The sequence below is a fragment of the Ahaetulla prasina genome, chromosome 8, assembly GCF_028640845.1.
Source record: "Ahaetulla prasina isolate Xishuangbanna chromosome 8, ASM2864084v1, whole genome shotgun sequence".
Lineage (NCBI taxonomy): Eukaryota > Metazoa > Chordata > Lepidosauria > Squamata > Colubridae > Ahaetulla > Ahaetulla prasina.
In genome coordinates, this window is record NC_080546.1 from 60621072 (window position 1) to 60646752 (window position 25681).

Sequence of the window (25681 nt, forward strand, 5' to 3'; positions counted from 1 at the left end):
GGCATATGAGCGTCTCGCCTCCCTCATTGCCACTAGGTAGGTCCTAGAATAGGACCTAACTAGTGTCCGATCAGCTTCGGAACGGCTGGACCTCCAGGTGCTCTCTAGACGTCTTCTCCGATGTTTCATCTCCCTCAGCCCCTCGGAGAACCAAGGGGCCAAACGAGATCTGCGCCGGGTCAGAGGTCGCAAAGGCACGACACGGTCCAAGGCCCCAGCTGCGGCCCGCTCCCAGGCCGCAACTAGTTCCTCAGTCGTGCCGTGGGCCAGATCCTCAGGGAATGGCCCAAGCTCCGTCCGGAACCTCTCAGGGTCCATCAGGCGCCTGGGACGGAACCACCGTATAGGTTCCGTCTCCCTGCGATGGTGGATGGCGGTTCGGAAGTCTAGTCGAAGGAGAAAATGATCGGACCATGACATCGGTTCTGTTACTAAATCATCTAATTCCAGATCATTTAACCACTGACCAGAGATATAAATCAGGTCCAGTGTGCCTCCCCCCATGTGCATGGGGCCATCATTTACCCGAATCAGGTCCAAGGCCGTCATGGAAGCCTGGAACTCCCAAGCTGCAGTCGATAGCAAGCCAGCTGATGGCAAGTTGAAATCCCCCATGACTATAAGTCTGGGGGTCTCAACCGCCACAGAGGCAAGTACCTCCAACAGCTCGGGCAGGGCTGTGGTCACGCAGCAAGGAGCCAGGTACGCGATCAACAAGCCCAACTGATTCCTATGGCCCCACCTCACATAGAGGGATTCACAACCGGCAATCTGAGGAACAGTGGCCTCCCTCGGTTCTAGATCTTCCTTAATGACAACCGCCACCCCCCCACCCCTACCTTGGGCCCTCGGCTGATGAAATGCTCGGAAACCTGGAGGGCACAGCTCAACGAGGGGAACCCCCCCCCTCCGGACCCAACCAGGTCTCCGTAATGCCCATAAGGTCCGCTGAATAAGATCGCAAATCAGGGAGGCTTTATTAGCCACGGACCGGGCATTACATAACATCAACCGAAGATCCAGGCTCTGAGGATCATGGCCGCCTGAGGAACGGGTAGGGACTGAGGGGCCGGAGCACGTGATCGCCGTCAAACATCGAGCACGTGCTCCCAACACTCGATACGCCCTCCCCCTCCGCCATATCTGCCTCTCCCACTTACTGTACAGATTGGACAGCCCTCTAGTCCTGGAACAGAACCCTCCCCCCCTGCCTTCAGACCAGATGTTACAATGTCGCGAACAAGCACAGGGGCTGGATCCCTCCCCGACGGGTTCTCTCCCCTACCCGTCAAATCCCTCCCCCCCTCCCGACCCTTAAAATCCCCATTAAAACTCCCCTTAAAAAATCTATTAAAACAACTAATTAAAAAACCCCTAAGCCTCCTATTTTTTGATCCTGACCAGCTCACGGTTGACTGTTTTCCATCCTTCCAAGTTAGGTAAAATGAGTTTGTTGGGGGCAATATGCTAACATTGTAAACTGCCCACAGAGTGCTGTAAAGCACTATGGTGCAGTATAGAAGTCTGCTGTTGCCATTTTGGTTCATCTGAAATCAATTTTTCTATATCAATTAGCATATTTTATATGCTAGCATATTTTCTTCCCAGTTTGACAATAGGTATTAAAACCATAGAGGGGGAGATATTAAGACTAGTATACCAATTATTCTTGGAATTCTATCTCTCTTATTATTTAAAATAAATTTATATATATATATAGACTTTATATAGACTTCTTCAGCTTCAATAGCAATAATACAAGAGCAAACAACAGATTCAAACTTAATGTCAACCGCTTCAATCTTGATTGCAGAAAATATGACTTCAGTAACAGAGTTGTTAATGCTTGGAATACACTACCTGACTCAGTGGTCTCCTCTCCAACTCCTAAAAGCTTTAACCAAAAACTGTCTACCATTGACCTCACCCCATTCCTAAGAGGACTATAAGGGGCGTGCATAAGTGCACAAAAGTGCCTACCGTTCCTGTCCTATTTTTTCCTTTCAATATATGTTCCTGTATATAACGTTGTGACAAATAAATAATAATAATAATAAAAAAGTTTGGTTACAAAGTAGTAAACTGAATTCACATGGAGGTGCATACATACACTCTTCACCCCATCAGAAATTCTACTACGATAACAACCACTGACTATTATTCATCCAACCCGCATCTTTAAAGGTGCAGCGGAAGAGAAACCACTTTTATCTACAGTAGCTTCCGTACTCTCAAAACAGAGACGACTCGAGATGAGGTCGGCTGAACTCCTTTCTTGGGTGGGGAAAAAAGCTCCAATAGCAATTCCCCCGCCCTACAGGCAGGGGCGCTTTTTTCCGCGAAGCCGGGCAATAGCACAGGAAACTCTGCTCACCGTTTTCCACTCTGCTGTGATACTATTTAGTTCCGCTTCCGTGAGAAATAGCTAGAAGCGCGAACTGGAGCGGACTTCGTTTTGATGTCGTAAGGAGGCTTGTTAGTTTCTCGCCTGTTTATTTTTAATTTGTCTGTTTTTCACTCTTCTAAGAGTTGCTGCCTATTTTGTTCCCTGCCTCTTCTTTTGTCTCTTTTTCCCCCTCGTTCTAATTTTTTCCTTTTTATAAGCTGCTGTTTTTCTCCTTCCTCCCTTTTCCTCTTTCGCGTTTGTAAAATAGTTTATTTTATTTATTTATTTATTTATTTATTTTGTCACAACAATATATGTAGGTATCATACAAAAAGATTATATAGTAAATAAACACATATGTGGGTAAATATAAGGAGGTATAAGCATATATATAGGAAGAAGAAAAGAAAAACAATAAGACAGGAACGGTAGGCACGTTTGTGCGCTTATGCACGCTCCTTATGGTCCTCTTAGGAATGGGGTGAGGTCAATAATAGAAAGTTTTTGGATAAAACTTTTAGGATTATGGGAAGAGACCACAGAGTCAGGTAAAGTATTTCAAGCACTGATGATTCTGTTACAGAAGTCATATTTTCTGCAATCTAGATTAAAGCGGTTGACATTAAGTTTAAATCTATTAGTTGCTCTAGTATTATTGGAATTAAAGCTGAAGTAGTCTTTAACAGGAAGGACATTACAATAGATGATTCTGTGAGTTAAGCTTAGGTCTTGTCGAAGTGAAGTGTAGTGTAGGGAAGGTGGGTGTTTTAAGTGTTATAATAAAAATATAAGTATACTTGGGTTCAGTAGTACTCATTTCCAGATAGATAGATAGATATTCATTAGTACAAGGAAACAAGTAACAGTATAGACATAGACCCGGACACATGAAAAAGATTGGCACAAATAAAAGGAGATAAATAGGCAAAACAGAGCCATAAACACATATAAATGGGGACAGTAGGACAGGGACAGTAGGCATGCTGATGCACTTATGCACGCCCCCTTAGAGACCTCTTAAGAAACATGAAAGGTCCATGGTAGACAGCTTATGGTAAAAGGTATGGGGATTAGAGAGACTAACAACAGGATCAGGTAGAGTGTTCCAGACATTTACTACTATATTGCAGAAGTCATATTTCCTACAATCAAGATTAGAATGAATTACACTGAGTTTGAATCTATTGATAGCCCTTGTATTATTACTGTTGAAATTAAAGAACTCATTTACAGGTAGAACGTTTTGGAACATCTATTGCTCTTTTCTGGTCGAGTTGAAAGGTCCAGATGTTTTTGCAGTGTATGAGTTGCAGATTACATGAAGCAATTTTCCTGAAACCAATTGTTTATCAGAGAGTAGGTTATTTGTCGCTAAGTGGAGGGTGATGGATTGGTTTATGATGGATTCCATGACTTTACAACAAAGAGAGATTGGTCTATAATTCTCAACAATCTCAGGGTCACCTTTTTTGAAGATAGGTATGACTGTTGCTAACTACCATATGCCAGGCAAGGAGCTCATTCTAAAAGATACTTCATAGATGCTGCTTAGAGGTTCAGCTATGGCGGAGGAAAGCTTTTTAAGAAAGACTAATAGATAGAGGTGGCTTTAGTTTGTGTAGTGCCCTTATGACGGTATCTTCAGTAAAATCAATGTGGATTAGATCATTGCAACTGGATGAGGTACAACTAGGAAAAGAGGGGGAGATGCCATTGCTGTTGAAAAAGACTGAACTGAAAAAAGTGTTGAAGAGATTAGCTTTAACAGCATCATCATTACAATCTTCACCATTTGGCCCTTTTAGAGGTGGAATGGTTTTTGAGTCTTTAAGTTTGGCATTTATGAAATTAAATGTGTTTTTCCTTACTTCAGATTATCCTGTGTGTCCTACCAATTTCTTCTCTCCTCCCGTCCTCTTTTATTGACCCAGTTTCTTGGCTCACACACACCTATGACTACACTCTAGTCTTCAGGTGAACCTCTAAGGTACTGCAAAGTTTTTTAAGTGAACTTGCTACAACAACAGGCTACAGCTCTCCTCTTTAGAGCTACTCCCAATCCGTTCGCTTTGAGCTTGTTCTTTCCTCTTGCCTCTGTTAGCAATGACAGTCAGAAAGCCAGCTCTAAAGAGTTTGTTTGCATTTCCATTTTTTGTGGTACAAACAAGTCTCTGCCTTTCTCTCTTGCTGTTGAGGTTTATGAATAATGTAGTAAAGTATTTGCTTTGATATAAATTTGTGTTCGTTTTGAAATAAATTCTACAGAGTTCAGTGGGGGTTGGGTTGGAAAAGTAAGTACAAAAGTAATTAAAGATGTCTTCCCAGGGCAGAGTCAGCTTACTTTTGTCTGTTTAAAACAGGTTTGCTAATCTGATTCATTCCAGATATGTTAACCAAAACATCTGCCTCTAACTATTATGATATCTCAGGATAGTGAGAGTTAGAATAAATTTATCTGGAAGGAATCAAAATGGAAAATGCTGTTCACATAATTATTTTGAACCTAGCAATACAAATACCTAGCATGTTATTACAATAGTACCTGTAGTTAGAAGCATTGGTTTAATACTGTTTTCCTATACAAGATGTCCTCAGCAAGAGTATGTCTAAAATCACAACATATCTCTATGTTTTCTGGGAAGTTCCCATTCAATTCAGTAGTGCTCGCTTAAAAGTAAACATCAAATTATGAACTTGACAGTTTATGAGCAATACTACAATGTTTTGCTTGCTGCTTGATTAGTTTTTGTACCAATAATCTTTAACATTTACTAGCTATGCAAATTGCAGTATGCGCACCCTGTCTTATCCTCTTCTATTCTTGATTGACATAGACACTTTTGTGCAATAGCATCACAAGGAGAACTTGGAAACTATTACAATCACGAAAGACAGAATATAGAATGACCACAACTGGTACCAGAATGGCTGGAGGTAGGAAGCAGAGATGTCATGCAGAAGCACAAAAGCAGGTATCTGTAATATGTTTCCATCTCCATTCCCACTCTATCAAAGAACTGGAAGTTTTGTGTCCTTCAATTACTGGAACAGACAAGAGTTCAAAATACCATTCTAATATCACCGCCCATCCTTGGGATCTTTATACAATAACAAATACGTTATACATTCATACAAAGTATCTTGGTCTCATTATGTGTTACTTAGAAGCAGAGATTTATGAAGGTAGAATGTGTAACTTTCTTTAACTTGGCATATTTTTTTCTTAGTTTGAATCTGTAAACAGTTGCACATAAACAATATGGAGAATTATATATTCTCTTTGCTGCTTATTTCTTAGTGCACCATTTTATCTGCTACAAATTGGGACTTAGCCCCCAGTTTACATTCAACTCAGTTTCTTTTCCTTGTCTTAAAATGATAAATGTATGAGCTTATTTCTTCCTTGATTTTCTGTTTATTGGTAGGGTGAAAACATTAAAGAAGTAAACGATGTACAAGCTGGCAAAGTAGATGTCTCTGATTGTATTCGCCAAGAAATTGAAAGCTGTTACCGGCTCAAGATGCCTGAAGACTTCTATCATTTCTGGAAATTCTGTGAGGAATTGAAACCTGACAAGCCATGTGGTAGATCTTAAATGTTTATCTTATCTATATAGAATATAATTGTTATTGGCCAAGTGTGATTGGACACGCAAGGAATTTGTCTTGGTGCATATTCTCTCAGTGTACATAAAAGAAAAGATATCTTCATCAAGGTACAACACTTACAACACATAATGATAGTTATAGGCTACAAATAAGCATTCAGGAAACAATATCAGTATAATTTGTAAGGATACAAGCAACAAAGTTACAGTCATACAGTTATATGAATGTTTGTGTGTGTGTACATATATAAATATAATTGTACGTGTGTACAATTTTAGGTATAGCAATATCTTCAACATTTTGATATTTTAGAAATTTATGAGGCTACCCAATTGTAAAACGACTCTGGGTAGCATACAGTAAAAGTAATAGAATTAAAATAAACACATCCACACACAACCCACTCCCCTCCAGTAAAGCAAAACATTAAAATACAAATTTGCCACCCACTTTAACCCAATTCCTGGGAAAAGAACCAGGTTTTCAATGCTCTTTTGAACATAACCAGGGTGGAGACAAGATGGAGGAGAGGGAATGGCTCTCCAGAAGGCAGGTGTTATGACCAAGAAGGTATATTTCCTAAATCCCATCAAGTGAGATTACTTAATTGATGGGATCTGGAGCATGCCAACTCTGCCTGATTGGCTCACTTAACTTCTTCCTGTCAATAGATTAGATTTGACCACAAAGAAAAGAGGGAAACTACCATAATGCAATGTCTTCCAGTCCCATATGGTGGGCTAGAAGTATGCTATGGTTGATATTATTTAATATCACTAGTAGTCCTTTCCACATGTAATATAATAGCTTTTCATGTAATGTAGATCAGAGATCCAATATTTTTCTTTTAGTTAGTCTTTATTTTATCCAACCTTTGTGTAACATGACCAAGAGGTAGTTATGTTAATTGCAGTTTGGTTTAGTTTTGCCTTGACTACTAGTTATGTATGTTATTTTCATTGTTGATTGTGTTTTACACTGTAACTGTTGTTAGCTGCCCAGGGTCAATGTGGTGAAATAGGCGGCCATATAAACTGAATAGAATAAACAAATAGTACTGTCAGGGTTCCGACGGATGCCCTAATTAAATTATGAGTCTTGAGCCAAGCTTCAAAAGAAATCCAGTTATTAGGAGCTTCATGTTGGCATGTTCCCAAGTGGAGCCAGCTCTGACCTTACATAATTTACTCTCCAATTATGACCCTGTTTCCCTGCTCCCCCCCGGGGGCATCATCAATCACATTCACCAATGGAACAATTTCGTGGGTTGTAGAGGTCATTCCCTCCGGCTGCTGTAGGTTACCCAGGGATACAGCCTTGAGAGAGATAAGCGTGGAACGTACATCTGTCTTTGGCTGCTGTGCCATTTCGCCGTTTTCCCATCCCCCCCAGCCTATGGCAACTCAAGAGCAGTCCAGGGATGCTTTGCGAGTTGATAAGTACCTTATTTTATGAGCTTAATGAGAAAGTGAATCCAAAGTGTTAGATGCAACCTTTCCATTAATCCTAGAAGCAGAAAGGATAGCAGATAAATAAGTAAAAACAATAGCACCTTTTAAATAATTTAAAATATATATATTGATATATATTTACAGTTATTATGAAACAATAGTTGTTTTTATGTTGTAGATGCTCTCAAATCTAGTATTGGACTTCAGCTTGTTGGACCATATGATGTTCTTTCTGGAAAACACAAAAACACTAATAAATCAAAAGAAATAAATTTTGACCTTCACTGGAGATTTTTTTATGATCCTCCTGAATTTCAGACAATTATTGTTGGAGATAGCAAAACACAATATCATATGGGATATTTCAGGTAAGAAATACCTTGGAGTGAAGAGGAAAAATAATTCTTTAATGATGTTCTTCCTGCTGTTGCTTTAAAATAATGAGCAGGCATTACTGAGTTTTCGTTTGTAAGATCTTTTCATTCAGCAGGATATAAAGTTGAAAAACATTTCTAACATAAACATTTTGAGATAAAGTGTAAGATGGATAAAAATAGATTTTAAAAAAATTGGTTTTTAAAAATCTAAATTGGATTTTTTAAAATCAAATTTATTTTAATAAAATACTTTTGGAATAAAAATCTATCTAAAGATAGTTTTCTATTTAAGATACATTAATAATAATATTTACATTTTTTGTAAACTCATTCAATGAATCCAAGCTCTGCAAGCTGAGATAACTTGCACTGCACTGATGCATTCATACAATTTCACAGTAACCATGAGATAAATCATAAAACAAAGTTCAGGAATATTCCGTTATCCCATTGTTTTGCAACTCTATGTACACTACAAATTGTATGATTGCTTGAAGAGAAATGCATCTGTACCACCAGCCTCTTAAGTGTGAGGAGGAAGGACAAGCAGTAAAAATGAAAGTGAAGCATAAGCAGCTTATAAGTATGATATTAAAGAGCACCTGTCATTTCAAATCCATCATGGCAGCACCTGTTAGCGGGTATCCACTCACCTGCTGCCTGCCACGTCCCTCACCTTGTTGCGTAACTGCTGCATCACCAATCATCCCATTAAAATTAATGGGACTGTCAGTCAACAGCGGATCAGAGGAGGAGCTGCTGCAGGACAGAGATGACAGTTGCTCTTTAAAAATTATGATTTAAATCAAATTGATTTAAATCAAGCTTTTTTACTAGTGATTTAAATTGTGATTTAAATTGACTGGATTTAAATCAAATCCACCCTGTCAAAGGGTATGTTGTCTCTTTTGGTGTGACATTAGGATGTTTAATTCATATGTACTTACCAAGAATATTTTGGAATAGAATAAACATTATTTTGCCTTTGGGAAGTTCGCTGGCGTGTTGTGATTTATTTTGCAGTTGAATTTAGAGTTGGTGTCTTCAAAATCTATTGTATGAGTGCTAGATTGTATTATCCCGTTTTGACTTCATTTTATTGTTTTAAAAAATATTTTTTCCCTTTAAGCAATTTAGAATTATTCAATACAATAAAATTTACTTTCATTATTATACTATTTATTTATTTAATTTATTTATTTAATCAAATTTTTATCCCGCCCTATCTCCCGGAGGACTCAGGGCGGTTTACAGGCCGATAAAATACAAATATCAAAGTAAAAAACTAATTAAAAAACTTATTTAAATAGGCCATAGTTTAAAAGTACAGATTAAAATAGTAAAACCCCATTTCCTAAAAGTAATCAACCCCAATTAAAATTAAGTAAAAACTTTTAATCCAGTCCCGCTTGGATAAATAAATGCGTTTTCAGCTCACGGCGAAAAGTCCGAAGATCAGGCACTTGGCGTAAACCAGGGGGAAGTTCGTTCCAAAGCGTAGGAGCTCCCACAGAGAAGGCCCTACCCCTGGGGGCCGCCAGCCGACATTGTTTGGCGGACAGCACCCTGAGAAGGCCCTCTCTGTGTGAGCGTACGGGTCGGTGGGAGACATGAGGTAACAGCAGGCAGTCCCGTAAGTACCCGGGCCCTAAGCCATGGAGCGCTTTAAAGGTGGTAACCAAAATCTTAAAGCGCACCCGAAAGACCACAGGAAGCCAGTGCAGACTGCGTAGTAGCAGTGTTACATGGGAGCAGCGGGTGGCTCCCGTTACTACTCTCGCAGCTGCATTCTGGACTAGCTGCAGCCTCTGGGTGCACTTCAAGGGCAGCCCCATGTAGAGAGCATTGCAATAATCCAAACGAGATGTAACCAGGGCATGAGTGACCGTGCATAAGGAAGGAAGGGGCGCAACTGGCGAACCAAGGGAACTTGGTAGAAAGCCCTCCTGGAGACGGCCGCCAGATGGTCATCGAACGACAGCTGTCCATCCAGGAGAACACCCAAGTTGCGCACCCTTTCCATTGGGGCCAATAACTCGCCCCCAACAGCCAGCCGCGGTTGCAGCTGACTGTACCGGGGTGCCGGCATCCACAGCCACTCCGTCTTGGAGGGATTGAGCTTGAGTCTGTTTCTCCCCATCCAGACCCATACGGCTTCCAAGCACCGGGACAGCACTTCGACAGCTTCGTTGGGGTGGTCCGGGGTGGAAAAGTACAGCTGAATGTCATCAGCGTACAGATGGTAACTCACCCCGAACCCACTGATGACCTCACCCAGCGGCTTCATATAGATGTTGAACAGGAGAGGCGAGAGAATCGACCCCTGAGGCACCCCCCAAGTAAGGCGCCTCGCGGATGATCTCTGCCCCCCTGTCAACACCGTCTGCGACCGGTCAGAGAGATAGGAGGAGAACCACCGATAAACGGTGCCTCCCACTCCCAAACTCACCAACCGGTGCAGCAGGATACCATGGTCGATGGTATCAAAAGCCGCTGAGAGATCTAATAGGAGCAGGGCAGAGGAACATCCCCTATCCCTGGCCCTCCAGAGGTCATCCACCAACGCGACCAAAGCTGTCTCCGTACTGTGACCGGGCCGGAAGCCGGACTGGAACGGGTCTAGATAGATAGGTTCATCCAGGTGCTGGGGAAGCTGCCATGCAACCACACTCTCTACAACCTTCGCAACAAAGCGAAGGTTGGAGACCGGACGGTAATTCCCTAAAATAGCTGGATCCAGGGAAGGCTTCTTGAGGAGGGGTCTCATCACCGCCTCTTTCAAGGCAGCGGGGAAAACCCCTTCCACCAACGAAGCATTTATAATTCCCCGGAGCCAGCCTCGTGTCACTTCCTGAGTAGCCAGTACTAACCAGGAGGGGCACGGGTCCAGTAAACATGTAGTTGCATGTAGCCTACCCAGCAACCTGTCCACATCCTCGAGAGCCACAGAATCAAACTCATCCCAAACCACTTCAACAAGACGAGGCTCTTATACAAACTGTTATTATGCAAAATGTTTATTATGTAAAGCTATTGTGGATATATTTTTGTAAAATCTGTTCTCCATAAAAAGCTGTGTTTTCAAATGTAGCGAATTGCAAGGATTTCACCTATATTGTCTTTTTTATTTTTTAATTAAGACTATGCCATAATTCTTGATAAAATTTGAGATCTTATTAAATTTACAGTCTAATCGTCCTCTTGACAATGTTGATTCAGCTTGTGCTAGGGGTAATCATCTGATCTGGAAGCAATTTGGGTAGTTCTGATTGGAATCCCATGTCGGAAACATGAAATATTTACAGTTTGAAGGATTTGTTTCAAAATTTTCAGTTTTGAACATATCTTTTTTGGGTAGGAAAAATAGCGTTTGAGAAATCTCTCTATGGTAAGGTAGCTGCTTCAACCCTAATTCTTAAAATGTGTTCAATTTTAATATCTTGTATATTTTATAGAGATATACCAGATCAACTGCCAGTGTGGGTTGGTGAAACTGAAACCCAGAAAGGCTGTACAATTTATCAAGTTGGTGACAATATATTTGCTGCTGTAAAGTAAGAATTCAACATTTTCATCCTGTAAAAAGAGGTTAATTTTCAAATAGCAGTCTCAATTTACAAGGGATTTTTTTTCTTTTACTCACATATAGCTAATGCTATGTAGCTCTATGCAGTGGTGTCCTGTTCCAGGTTTAACAACCGGTTCGCCCAGCACAGAAGTGCACGCAGGTTCAAAAACATGACGATATAGGACTAGATAGTGCCTGGGCAGGTGGGTGGTCCGCAAGTTGCAATTACCAATTTGTCCGAATCGGTCTGAACCGGCAGCAGCCCACCTCTCACTCTATGCCATTTGAATTAGGAAAATACATCCCTTACCACTTCAGTATATTTTACATGTTCTTACTTTGAGAAAATGATTTTGTGGGTGAAGTATTGGGATGAAGCTTATTCTTCTTTTCCTTTTTAAAAACTGTTTGAATATAAGTCACTGTTAACAGAACCATCTTGCTTGTAAAAAAAATTGTTGCAATATAGTCCTTGTTTATGAAAGTCAAAATCTAGTCTCATGATCCAGAAAAAGGTGCTGCGCTTTTTTATTTATGACAGGAATTTGTACTTGGCTCAGAATTTAATGATAGAATATTGCTTAGTTTGCTGCTCAAAATTTCTTATTCAAATAGTGCAGTAGCATAATTTAAGTGTTATTTGCTGCTATATACTAATTTGAGAATATTTTGAATAACCATGTAGTATTTTTAATCTGCAAAATATTTTCTACAAAGTATGGCTGAATTCTGCTTTTCTGTTGCATTTCTAGGCATTGCATTGTTCATTAAAGCATTGTAAGACACTTTCACATAGTTTATATTCAGGTCTGGAATATTGGAGGATAATAATAATAATAATAATTTAATTTGTATACCGCCCTTCTCCCGAAGGACTCAGGGCGGTGAACAGGCAAATAAAATAATACAATAGATTACAATAAAACACATTTTAAAAAACTTATTCAAAATAGCCTAAATTTAAAATACCTAAATTTAAAATACCTTTCTGAATACAATCTTTTTGAATACAGTCATGTGAAAATGAGTTTTGTATGTTTTCTAGCTGTTTCCTCCAAAATATATTCAGCCACATTTTTAGTAGCTTACTGAAAAAATATGTATAACAGAGCTTTTTTATTATTATTATTGGCATTTGCTTGTCTTAGCTTAGTGTAAAATGTGATTCTTAAAGAGTGAATGTCCCGAAGGTGCTTTTTTGAAGAGGCAACTGGACTTTCTGGTTTTTCTTTGAAGATGTTTCGCTTCTCATCCAAGAAACTTCTTAAGCTGAAGAAGTTTCTCGGATGAGAAGCAAAATGTCTTCAAAGAAAAATCAGAAAGTCCAGTTGCCTTTTCAAAAAAGCACCTTTGGAACAACCGTGACCTAGATGACTGAGAATCTGTCAGAGTTTGTTGCAAACATCAAGTCCAGAAAGCACAGGCAGATAACTGATTCAGCAGGATTCATTAACTTCTTTATATACATAATAATACATGAATAAATGTACAATACAAAGAGTGGTTCTTCCAATGTGGTAGAGAGGAGAGATCAGTTTCAGTTCTCAGCACACAGACTAGAGCAGATTTGTTTGTTAAGCCATGCCCAGGCTCCTAACTGGTTTCAGCTCCCATTGGCTAACCTTGTTACCATGTCTTCCCAGTCATGAATATTCTGACAGAATCTCCATAGACACTTAAGAATGAACGTTTCACAGAAAATTCTTGAATCAGCCTAGTTATGGGTTTGTTTTACATATGGATATGAAAAGATGAAGATTTTATCTGGTGACTATTTGTTTAGAAACAGCTGTTTAGTCATTGGTAAAATTCCTTTCATAGAATTAATTCAAAAATGTTTCTATCTCTTTATAACTTTTTCATAGTACTTCTGATAATTTCCGAGCACTTATGATCATTAGAAGTCTATTTTGGTGTACATAGGAGCAACTTTTGTGATTTCTACTAATTGTACTGTTTTGAAGTGTGCTTCTGTTAGCTAGTAAAAGGCATGTTTGAGTCTTCAAGACCAATGAACTGTAAGATTGTGTGCTTTTTCGTTTTAGGTTATTTTTGTCTAAAAAGCTTAAAGAACTGACTAATAAAAAGAGAGGAGGCTTATTAAGAGACACAGATGAAAAACTAACTAAAACAGCAAAACAATTGGGTTACTCATTGGAACAAAAAAGCTTGAAGGTGAAACAGCGAAATAAGAAGGTAAAATTTGATTTTCCAAACTCAGTAAACTTTAATACAACATTTATTTTTTTCCTGGTTTGTGCTAAAATATGTTTATTCCTAAATCTCTTCCAAAACCAGAGAATCACATTTAATTCTTGAGGTCAGCACAATAAAAGGTTGAGTTCATAGCTAATATGCAAATAATAACAAGCATGCTGCAGACATTACAGATAACTTTAAGGGATGAAAAACTTTAGTTCTCCGTTACCATCTAGTCTTAAAAAGGTAAAATATACTGATTTAAGAAGCGAATTAATCAGAAAATACTGCTTCCTTTCTATTGGATTCCAGATAATACTCAGAACCAGTTGGATATCAGATTTTTTGGGCTGATATTGTAACAAATTTAAGGATTCTTTAATGATTTGGCATTTTACATCCTGTTTGGTTTCAAGCTATAGCATATGTTAATATAAGCTTGGGGTGGGGGGAAATGTAACCAACATATAAATCAGGGGTGAAATGCTCCCGGTTCGGACTGGATCGCGCGATCCAGTAGTGATGGGGGCAGGTAGTTCGGAGAACCGGTAGCAAAAATCCCTGCCCCCCCCCCCCACTGCCCATGCCTTGCTGTTCCTCTTCTCTGTCCCTGAAGCGCTCGGTGGTGATATAGCTGCAAACGGCCTTAAATGACTGCCACGGCACTTCAAAGGGACGCACTACAGCTGATCAGCGCTGTAGGCAGCTAGTAGACCGATGCCTCTATTTTTAAAGAAGGTAGACCAGTGCCTGCCAAAAAAAGGCACTTGGTAGACCGGTGCCTCTCAGTAAAAGGTAATTGGTAGACCGGGGCCTCTATTTTTAAAGAAGGTAGACTGGTGCCTCTCAGTAAAAGGCAATTGGTAGACCGGGGCCTCTATTTTTAAAGAAGGTAGACTGGTGCCTCCCAAGTTTTGTATACTTTATTTTTATTATTTATTATTATTGACCATGCCCATTCAGTCACCTGACCACCAAGCCGCACCCACCAATTAAGCCACGCCCACAGAACCGGTAGGGAAAATTTTTAGATTTCTCCCTTGATATAAATGTATATTAAATTATCTTTCCATGATACGGTATTTGTGATTTTTTGTTTATTTTATCTTAATCACTATTGTGTATAAAGGCTTTTATATTGTATAGTTATTACATTATTACAAGTAGTCCCTGTTTAGTGACTTAACTTCATAACCAGTTCCTGCATTTATGACCTTTGTAGGTCCTTTAAAGCAAAGCTGAAGTAAAATCATAAGCACCTTATATTATTTATTTATTTGTTAAATTTATGTGCCACCGATCTCATCAGAGACAACTTTAGGCAGTGCAGCTTACAAACATTAAAACTAGTACTCATTAAAAATTTGGCAACCACTTCACTTAATGACCAAGTTGCTGGTTCCAATTGTGGTTGACAAATGAGATTTCCTTTAGGATAGTTGTTTGTTATATTTCACCAACAATAAATAGATGAACAACTGTCACTCTTATATCTGCACAAGGCCAGCTAAATTCTTTTCAGTGCTGAATTGCCTTTTCCAAAAGAATCTACCAAGAGATGGTAAAGCTCTTTAAAACTCTTTATGGCCATTTTGTGAGTAAAATCAACAGCATTCTCACTGAATTTGTCACCATTATTTTGGATGCATGAATTGAGAAATAAACAAAACAGTCCTACTGTTCTGAGTGTCATGATACGTGCAAGCTTTTGTTTATATCTGATAATTTGTTCATATATATATATATATATATATATATATATATATATATATATATATATATATATATATATATATATATATATATATAATTTTATTTCCATTTTCCAGCATCATATTTATGTACAATCTGTTATCCATCATTAATCATTAATTTTTATTTATTGCTGATTCGGGCCTGCCCGACTGCCACTTCCTTTCTTCACAACCTCCCTCTACCTTCTACTACTTTCCCCTCCTTCATCTCCTTCACTTTACTACTTCCTCTCCTCCTTCTCTACTCCTCCCTTCTTCCACCCTCTCTAACCTTCTTATTCCCCTCCTCCTTCTCAACTCTTTCCTACCTACTTTCTTCCCTCCTTCTACTCCTCTCTCCCTTTCTTTCTGAAATGGCAGTCGGGCAGCCCCAATATCATTTCAAATTTTAATTTCATATCTTCAATCATTATTGTACATTAAAAACCAATCCATGTATCATTTTTCCCCCTATCCCCCCTCCCCATTCCTCCCCCCAACCCCCCCCCCCGGACTTCCCAGAGCAAATACTGGGTATTATGACCAACAATCACAAGCTAAAGTATACAAAATATACATAAACTCTCACCCCTCTCTAAAACTTTAAATCCCCTCACAATAAAAATAAAGAGATAAGAAAGAATAAGAAAAAAGAAAAGGAGCAATACCAATACAATCTTCCCTTCACATATTGCTTCTTCTTACAGCCCATTTTTAAAATTACTCCATCTTCTCAAATTCAAATTTTTTCCACTTGTATATTCCTTCAAATTTGATAAGTCCATTTCTTAAATTACAGTCCATCTTCTCGAGCTCAAATTTTCATCACTTATATATTTCTTCAATTGTTATAACATTTAATGTCCAATCTTCCAATATTACTCCATCAGTCAAATATCATTACAAATAAAGTATCTCAGATACAATATTTCCAACTTAACTTCATAACTTTTACTGTCTATAAACGTATCAATTAAAACGAATAATCATTTAAATTACATCCTCAATATAACAGTAAACAACATCATTACCTACATTATCTAAATTCATAAATTTTACTTTTCATCCTTCACAACTAAATAGTATCAGCCCATAGGTTTATATCTTACAAATAACAAAACCTATAATTTATATCCTAAACAAATCAATTCTAAAAATTAACCATAATCATCATATTCACATCTTAAACATTCCTCCCCTCTCCTATTCTATTTTCCATCATCTCCAAACCAGTTAACTTAGCATCTAACAACAAAGAATTCCCACTCTTTAAAACATTAATATAGAAATGTCTTGCTTTCATAACTATATTAAGAAAATACTTTCTACCTCTAAAATTCACTGACAAACCCATTGGAACTTCCCATCTAAAATATATCTGATGTTTCTTAAACTCATCCACTAAAAAAGCAAATTCTCTTCTCTTTCTTAACATTTTAGGAGGAATTTCCTTCATCATTTTTATATCTTGTCCCAATATTTGAAATTTATTTTTATAAAAGGGTTGCAAAATTTCATACCTAACCTTTTTAGTTGTAAAATAAATAACCACATCCCTCGGTAATCTATTCTGTCTTGCCCACCAAGAATTAACACGATAAATTCTTTCAATATTAATCTCAAAATCTTCTGGCTCCACACCCTTTATCTGAGCAAAAGCTTGCGTAAAAATCTCTTTTAAATTTTCCTTCCTACTTTCCCTCAATCCCCTCACCCTTATAGCATATTCCATTAATCTATATTGTAATATTACTCTTTCTTCATCTGCTCTATCTACCTTTGCCTATATATCTTCCATCTTATTATCTAAGTTCCAATTGTTTTGATTCTTTTGAATTTCCTCTATTTTCCTTTGCAACTCAAATTAACTTTATTAATTTCTGCCAAACTATCCTCCATCTGAATACAAGACCATAATATTTGTGAAATTGCATCCTTTACCATTTTCATTTCCCTCTTCTGCTCTTAAAATCTTCCTTAAAATCCAACATCTCTTTCTCTATTTCATCATATTTTTGATCTATTTCTGAAAAATGAATCTCCAGAAACTCCTGTAAAAAATTTCTTAATTCCTCTTTGATTTCTTCTTTTAATTTTTGTATCTGAGCTGAAGAAATTTCGAAGTTTTTAGTGGCTTTTGGTACTATCTGCTTAAAAGCCATTTTTAAAAATATATAACCTACCCAGTAACAGAGGACAAAAAGGGGTTAAAAGGGAAAGATTCAAAAAACTTTTCTTCTAAATCGACTATAATCCCAAAGAAGAAGAAACAATATAAATCATAAAATTCTCATTTCTTCCATTTAGTCAGTATCTTCTTGTATATCTCCTAATTCCACACTAGCTGTTAATAAGCATTTCCTTAACTTTTGTTTCCAATACACAAATCGCCATTTGCTTTCTTCCATTCCACAAAATGCCATTTGCTTTCTTCTCTCCTATCTTTGCAACAAATGTATCCTCTATTAGGGGCTTGCAGTCTTCTTACAAACAAATGCTAGAACTCCAGTTTCTGCTCTGTCCGCGTTACAATCCATCACAAATCAATTTCTGCCGCGGAGATTGGACGCTATGTTTTTTTCTTGCCAAAAGGCAGATGCCCTCGGAGTCTGGAACTTCTTTCAGGCTTTGGAAGGAGCACTCCCCTCAAGCCCCCAGAAACTTTTCTGGGGCTTCTCTGGGTGGCTCAACTTCAGCCTGAATGCTCATCTCTCCCTCTTTACCCGAGGGGGAGATTTACAAGCTGCCGGACAGCTAAATTACGCTGTCCTGGCATCTCTACAGACTACAGGGTTAGCAGTCTAAAAAAGACTGCCATCAACGAAGCGGAGCCAAACCGGAAGTGTTCTGATAATTTGTTCTTGTGGTTATGAGATGCAACCAAAGTTAGCTTTTTTTCTTTAATAAGGCATTTGGTTGCTTGTCAGGAAATAAGATGCAGCCTTCATACATTATTCCTCTTAGGCCCACTTAATTTGCCAACTGCTATCTAGCCTATAAACTTGCCATTTGTTTGATAATGCAGTATATAGGAGAGATGACATTAGAGGTAATTATTAGTAGAATCCCTAGGCAATAATCAATTTACCTAGGAATCTTCTCTTTCAAATTAGCAGGATATCTTACTTAAATGTGCACTTGACTTATTAATCAATTAAACAAAAGCAAAACATATGCTTCGTATTTGAAGACTAGTGTATTTGCACACAGTATCTAATGTTAAGGTATGTAAAGTACTTGGGTTTTTTTCAAAACAGATAGTAACGAAGACATTTCACGGAGCTGGTTTAGTTGTTCCTGTAGATAAGAATAATGTTGGATACAGAGAGCTTCCTGAAACAAATGGTAGGTGTTGTAGAACTTTTCTCAAAATACAAAATTAAAACTTCCATGAAGCCATTGTTAATGATGTGCATTTAGACATTTGACTATGGCCAAATGCCTTGAAAAGGAAATAATGAACATATCTTCCCAGAGTCTATCAGAGTGGACAGGAATAATTTTTTAAAAAATAGCATAAAGTTAATAATTAGGTTTCTTCTCATGTTTTTATCTAATGAGGTCATTTATACAAATAGAATTCCATAGCACGGACAAATAATTGTTATTAAGACAGGATGTTCTAATGCTGAGCATATCATTAAAAGCACTGTAGTAGTCTTTGCTATAGCAGCAACTGAATGTCTGTCCTGAATCTCATTTAATTCCATTTTAAATTGGTGGGACCATTGTCTTGATTTAAGTCCCATTGGTTTCAGTGGGAATTTAGGCAGAAATAATTCTGCACTTATTTCCGGTGATGGAAAATAATACCAATAATACCAATTAACTTCCATTTTATATTAATATTGACCAGGAATATGAGACTATCAAAATCTTGGAAGATTTATGGTACAGATTAGCATATATTGTGCAGTTAAAAATGGTTTGCTTTTAAAATAATACATATATTGCATGTAAAGAGAATATATAGAGGTATGCAGTGCTTATTTGATTTGGAAGAGGCGTTTCCAAATGTAAAGCAGTGTGAAGCACAAAGCACAAGAAATAGATTGCAGCTGCTTTAATGAATTGCAGGCAGTTGCAATTTGTGCTCCTGTGCATCCCAAACACATCTCTCCAAAATTATATAGAATATATTGTAATATAGTTCTCATGGAATCTTTTTCTTCATAGCAAATCTCAAAAGAATTTGTAAAACCATTGTAGATGCTCCTAATGATGACCAGAGATTGAAAGCCTTTGCTCCTATTCAGGAAATGTTAACGTTCGTTCAGTTTGCTAATGATGAATGTGACTATGGAATGGGATATGAACTGGGCATAGACCTTTTCTGCTGTGGATCACATGTAAGTTCATGTTTTTTTCTGTAGTAATTGTTTGAGATTTGAATCATTGTCTCTTATCATATGTGGCTCTGAAACAAATGACTCCAAAAGTTCAGTAGTTCCAAAGATGCTTTTTCAAAAGGGAACTGGACTTCGTTTTTCCTTGAAGACGTTTAGCTTCTCATCCAAGAAGCTTCTTCAATTCAGTCAGAATTTAAGAAGCTTGTTGGATGATAAGCTAAACGCCTTTAAGGAAAAACAAAGTCCAGTTGCCTTTTGGAAAAGCACCTTTGGGACAACTATGGCCTGGATGATTGAAAATCTCCATAGACAAAGGGTCAGTAGAGAAAAGCTATCTATATAATAATTTCAGTGCTTAAGAAATTGAGAAAAAAAAGTGGAAATGAAAAACAAAACTAAAGCATTTTATGTTGCTCTGAAATTCATTATCAATTTCAATAAATCCATTACCATTGTCTTTTAATTTTTTGCAGTATTTTCACAAGATTATCAGCCAATTGTTGCCTCTTGCATATAGTCTGCTGAAAAGAAATCTGTTTGCAGAGATAATTGAAGCTCACTTAGCTAATAGAAGAAAAGAGAAGGTAGATCTACTTGCAGCATGATAAACACTAAAATACTATAAAATACATTTGTTATTTATGAATTTTAAATGCTTTTTCTGCTAACGTGTAATTACTGTGTGATAAATAAACCTTTTTTAAAATGAGTTATTTTGGCTATAGAATCTAAATTATATCAATCATTAATAACTTTTTAGTTTCTAATATAACTTTCAGTGAAGATTCATAAAATAAATTTTAAGCTGTTCTATCCTGAACCATGTACATTCCTTAATAAGTTGCTTTATGAAGACAAACTTTTTCAAAAGTTTCCAATATATAAGGGGTTGCCATAAAGAACAGGAAGTTATCCTGTTCGCCAAAGCACCTGAAGGCAGGACAAGAAGCAATGGATGGGAAATAATCAAGGAGAGTAGCAACCTAGAACTAAAGAGAAATTTCCTGACAGAACAATTAATCAGTGGAATAAGCTTGTCTTCAGAAGTTGTGGATACTCCAATATTGGAAATTTTAAAGAAGAGATTGGACAACCATTTGTCTGAAATGATATAGGGTTTTCTGCCTAAGCAGGGACTTGTGCTACCATGTTTCCCCGAAACTAAGATCTCTCTGGATAATAAGCCCAATCAGGCTTTTCAGTGCATGCAATAAAATAAGCCCTCCCTGTAAAATAAGCCCCCCACCAACTACTTACACGCATGCACAGTCGGTCCCGCCATTTCCTCTGGTTGCTTGCTGCGGAAAACAACACAATGTGAGGAGGCGAGGCCAGAGGGGGAGGGAAAGGGGGGAACATGCCCCACACAGCCCACACACCCTTACTATGCCAACCAGTAATGCTGATGGCTGCCGCAAAAAGAGTGGCAGGCCAGTGATGCTCCTCGCGCCCATATTTGCAGATCCCTCGCATCCTGGACATAAACTGTTTCAACTCCTACCCTCAAAACGACGCTATAGAGCACTGCACACCAGAACAACTAGACACAAGAACAGTTTTTTCCCGAAGGCCATCACTCTGCTAAACAAATAATTCCCTCAACACTGTCAGACTATTTACTGAATCTGCACTACTATTAATCGTTTCATAGTTCCCATCACCAATCTCTTTCCACTTATGACTGTATGACTATAACTTGTTGCTGGCAATCCTTATGATTTATATTGCTATATTGATCATCAATTGTGTTGTAAATGTTGTACCTTGATGAACGTATCTTTTCTTTTATGTACACTGAGAGCATATGCACCAAGACAAATTCCTTGTGTGTCCAATCACACTTGGCCAATAAAAATTCTATTCTATTCTATTCTACTCCTGCCCCTTACTTAGCCACTCGCTCCCTTTAGGGATGCAATTTGGGGGTGGCAGGTGGGGCGGGGGAGAAGCGGGATGCGTGTCTTACCTTTCGAGCTTTGTCTTGTTCCTCGCCATTGTGTCCAGGGAAACACATTGTAAAAAAAACTTGCGAGTTCAATCAAACTTCTCGAACTCACAAAAAGTTTCCCTGGACAAAATGGCGAGGAACGCGACGGAGCTGGAAAGATAAGATGTGCGTCCCGCTTCTCACCTACCACACCTGCCACCCCCAAATTGCATCCCTAAAGGGAGCAGGTGGCAAAGCAAGGGGCAGGAGCTGCCATGTCCAGTGAGGGAGTGGGAGAAGAAAGAGCAAGGAGAGCCACGTCTCACTCCACGTGTCTCGCTTCTCCCCTGACCCACTTGCCATCCCCAAATTGTATCCCTAAAGAGGGCGGGTGGCTAAGCAAGGGGCAAGAGCCCTGCCATGCCTGGAGGGGGGGGGAAGAAGAGATGGCAAGGAGAGCCATGTCTCGTTCCACACGTCTCACTTCTCCCCCGCCCCAACTGTCAGAAATGAATCTTTGTCAGACTCGTTGTGCTGCCGCCACCATCTCCTGGAGCAGGACTCTGCAAGGCTTGTGCTGTTGCACACATGAATGGCAGCACTGATGTGAGGTTCGACATATCGGTGCAGCCGCGAGAAGCAGGACCCCAGCTGTGCCGGTATGATGACACGGCAGTGCTGCTGTTTGTGCATGCAACGACAAAAGTCTTGCAGAATCCTGCTCGAGGCAGCAGTGGTAGCAGGACATGTCAGGGCAGCGGCGGCCAGCTGCTCGGCTGACGCAAAGAACAGGGAGGGGAGGCGATGGGATATCCAGTCCCACTCTCGACGCCTCCTGCACCCCCAAAATAATAAGACACCCCCCCCAATAATAAGGTCAAGCCCTTATTTCAGGGTTCAAAAGAAAATAAGACCCTGTCTCATTTTCGGGGAAACACAGTAGAAGACCTCCAAGGTCCCTGTTTATTCTGTTAAAATATAGTATTTGTGTTGTCGCTAAGAATTGAGAAATGTATGCAGATATGTTCCAAGAGCTGGGAGAGAAAAATATTCATGAATAAGTGTAATACTAATACTTATTATTCTTCATGAATATTTTTTATTTCCCGGCACTTGAAGCATATTGCATATTTCTGAAACGTTGTGTAGTGTTTATAGTTTTTTTTAATGACTATGTTTGAAAGGCACACTTTTACACTTTTTTTTGCAGTATAGCATCCAGAATCACTTCTTGCATGATACAGTAGGTGGCTATATAAAGTTGGTAAATACATTAATAAATCTCAGTATAGTAAAAACAGAAGAAACCACAAAAAAGAAACTAAATAGTAATATGGTATCCAGAATGTTGTGAGTGGGTAATTTAGTAATTCTAATCAATTATTAGGTATGCTCTTGCTCTGAACATGAGTTCTATGTTCTTGCAGGCAGCTTTTAATTATTTTGTTACATTGTACATGTCTTAATAGATGTCTATAAAGAAAAAACTGAAAACTAGTAAATTTGTATTTCTATCCTGACAAAAAGTAATAATTAAACTGCTAACGATTACAAGATTTGATACAATTTGCCATCCGTACTATAGTTCAAAATTTCTTGTTAGTAGATTTTTATTATCCAAGCTTTGAGTCTTGAACAACTTATAGCCCTTCAGGCTTTAGGCCTTCAGACAACTTCCTTGGATTACTGTTTCAGCAGTTACCAATTTTTGCAAGATTTAAGCCCTTGGAATTCTGTACAGAAACTATTTTTCCCTCAAGGATCAAATGAGTTAAGTGAGCTTGAAACTTGGAAAGTATTCTCAAAAATGCATTTTTTTGAAATAGGAATTGATTCATGTTTATGGTCTGGGTTGCTGGTTTTTTTAATGAAAGATCTCTTATTATCTATCACTGGATTATAATAATAATAACAGAGTTGGAAGGGACCTTGGAGGTCTTCTAGTCCAACCCCCTACCCAGGCAGGAAACCCTACACCATTTCAGACAAATGGTTATCCAACATTTTCTTAAAAATTTCCAGTGTTGGAGCACTCACAACTTCTGCAGGCAAGTTGTTCCACTGATTAATTATTCTAACTGTCAGGAAATTTCTCCTTAGTTCTAAATTGATTCTCTCCTTGATTAGTTTCCACCCATTGCTTCTTATTCTACCCTCGGGTGCTTTGGAGAATAGTTTGACTCCCTCTTCTTTGTGGCAACCCCTGAGATATTGGAACACTGCTATCATGTCTCCCCTAGTCCTTCTTTTCATTAAACAAGACATATTGAGTTCATGCAACCGTTCTTCATAAGTTTTAGCCTCCAGTCACCTAATTATCTTCGTTGCTCTTCTCTCCACTCTTTCTAGAGTCTCAACATCTTTTTTACATCATGGCGACCAAAACTGAATGCAATATTCCAAGTGTGGCCTTACCAAGGCATTATAAAGTGGTATTAACACGTCACGTGTTCTTGATTCTATCCCTCTGTTTATGCAGCCCAGAACTGTGTTGGCTTTTTGGCAGCTTCTGCACACTGCTGGCTCATATCTAAATAGTTGTCTATTAGGACTCCAAGATCCCTCTCACAGGTACTACTATTGAGCAAGGTACCACATATACAGTACCTGTGCATTTAGGTTTTTTTGCCTAAATGAAGAACCTTACTTTTTTCACTATTGTTAGATAGTGCCCAATGTTCAAGTCTGTCAAAATCCTTCTGTTGTGTCTCGCTCGCTTTCCCCGTAGCCGGGTCCCTCTTATCTCCTGCCGAATGCTGAGGAATGTCCTGGCATGCCTCCAGGCCCCAGCCCTGGCACCATGCCCAGACAGGCCGAGCAAGATGAAGGGTCTGACGTGCCTCCAGCCCCCAGCCCTGGCTCCATGCCCAGGCAAATGGAGCAACTAGACCCCTCCCCCTCCCCCACAGCATGTGAGCATGAGGAATGTGAATTACCAACAGCTGGAGCCTGGAGAGATCCTCGCTTCAGGAGAATTGATAGGCAGCGTCAGCAAAAGGAAGGGAGGGGCAGGCGTGGATAAGTGCTGAGTCATGGAGCCACACCCCATGGCTTATATAAAGGATCTGCTTTCTGGCATTCTCTGAGTCAGGCAAAGTCTATCTTGGATTGCTGAAGTCACTTCCTGGTCTCCTGCCTGCCTTTGCTAGGACTTTGCTAGGACTTTGGCAGAGCTGCAGAGGCACGCCTGATACGGATTTCCCTGACCCGGCCGTCAGCGGATGAGTGGGACACGACACCTTCTGTAACTTGAGCCCATCTTTTGGAGTGTTGGCTATTCCTGCCAGCTTGGTGTCATCTGCAAATTTGATGAGTTCCCCATCTATCCCCTCGTCCAAGTCATTGATGAAGATGTTGAAGAGTACTGGGCCTAAAACAGAGCCTTGGGGTACTCCACTGCATACTTACCTCCATGTGGACATAGTTCCATTGAGGACTACACGTTGAGTGCGGTTGGTCAGCCAGTTACGAATCCATCTGGTGGTGGTGCTGTCTAACCCACATTTTTCTACTTTATCTAGTAGTAGGTTATGGTCTACTTTATCAAATGCTTTACTGAAGTCCAAGTAAATTATATCAACAGCATTCCTCTGGTCTACTAATTTTGTCACTTTGTCAAAGAATGCAATAAGATTAGTCTGGCATGATCTGTTTTTGACAAACCCATGTTGGCTTTTGGTTATTACTTTGTTTGCTTCTAGGTGTTTGGTGATTCGTTACTTGATTATCTTTTCCAGAATCTTCCCCGGTATTGAGGTCAGGCTGGTAGGTCTGTAGTTTCCTGGATCTGTTTGTTTTCCTTTTTTGAAGATGGGAACTCCATCAGCTCTTTTCCAGTCCTCTGGCAGTTCCCCTGTGCTCCAGGATCTTTGAAAGATATAGTTCAGTGATTCTGAGATCACGTCTGCCAGTTCCTTCAGAACCTTGGGGTGTAATACATCCGGTCCTGGTGATTTGAACTCGTCTAGGGTAGACAGGTGTTCACTTACCATTTTTTCCCTATTTTAACTTGTACTCCTAATCTGTTTTTGTGGTGCTGTTTTTGATAGGTCCTTTTGTGTAAAGACAGATGCAAAAAATGA

The 25681-nt window shown here is 39.0% G+C and overlaps 1 protein-coding gene across 14 annotated transcripts in view; it reads left to right on the top strand.

The window, feature by feature from the left end:
• Positions 1-2400: 2400 nt before the first annotated feature.
• The window catches only part of LOC131203551 (histone PARylation factor 1), an 82591-nt gene continuing 59310 nt past the window's right edge, over positions 2401-25681 (top strand). For 4 of the 14 annotated variants that reach the window (XM_058193900.1, XM_058193912.1, XM_058193910.1 and 1 more), the window contains exons 1-10: positions 2410-2463; positions 4260-4373; positions 5221-5358; positions 5812-5971; positions 7625-7814; positions 11279-11377; positions 13437-13587; positions 18581-18668; positions 19500-19672; positions 20146-20256. In XM_058193900.1, coding sequence (XP_058049883.1) covers positions 5290-5358; positions 5812-5971; positions 7625-7814; positions 11279-11377; positions 13437-13587; positions 18581-18668; positions 19500-19672; positions 20146-20256 — 1041 coding nt within the window. In that variant the 5' untranslated portion in view covers positions 2410-2463; positions 4260-4373; positions 5221-5289. Of the gene's footprint in view, positions 2476-4259; positions 4374-5220; positions 5359-5811; positions 5972-7624; positions 7815-11278; positions 11378-13436; positions 13588-18580; positions 18669-19499; positions 19673-20145; positions 20382-23948; positions 24437-25681 lie in introns of those variants that run through there. The other 10 variants (XM_058193909.1, XM_058193907.1, XM_058193913.1 and 7 more) reach the window with 10 other exon arrangements.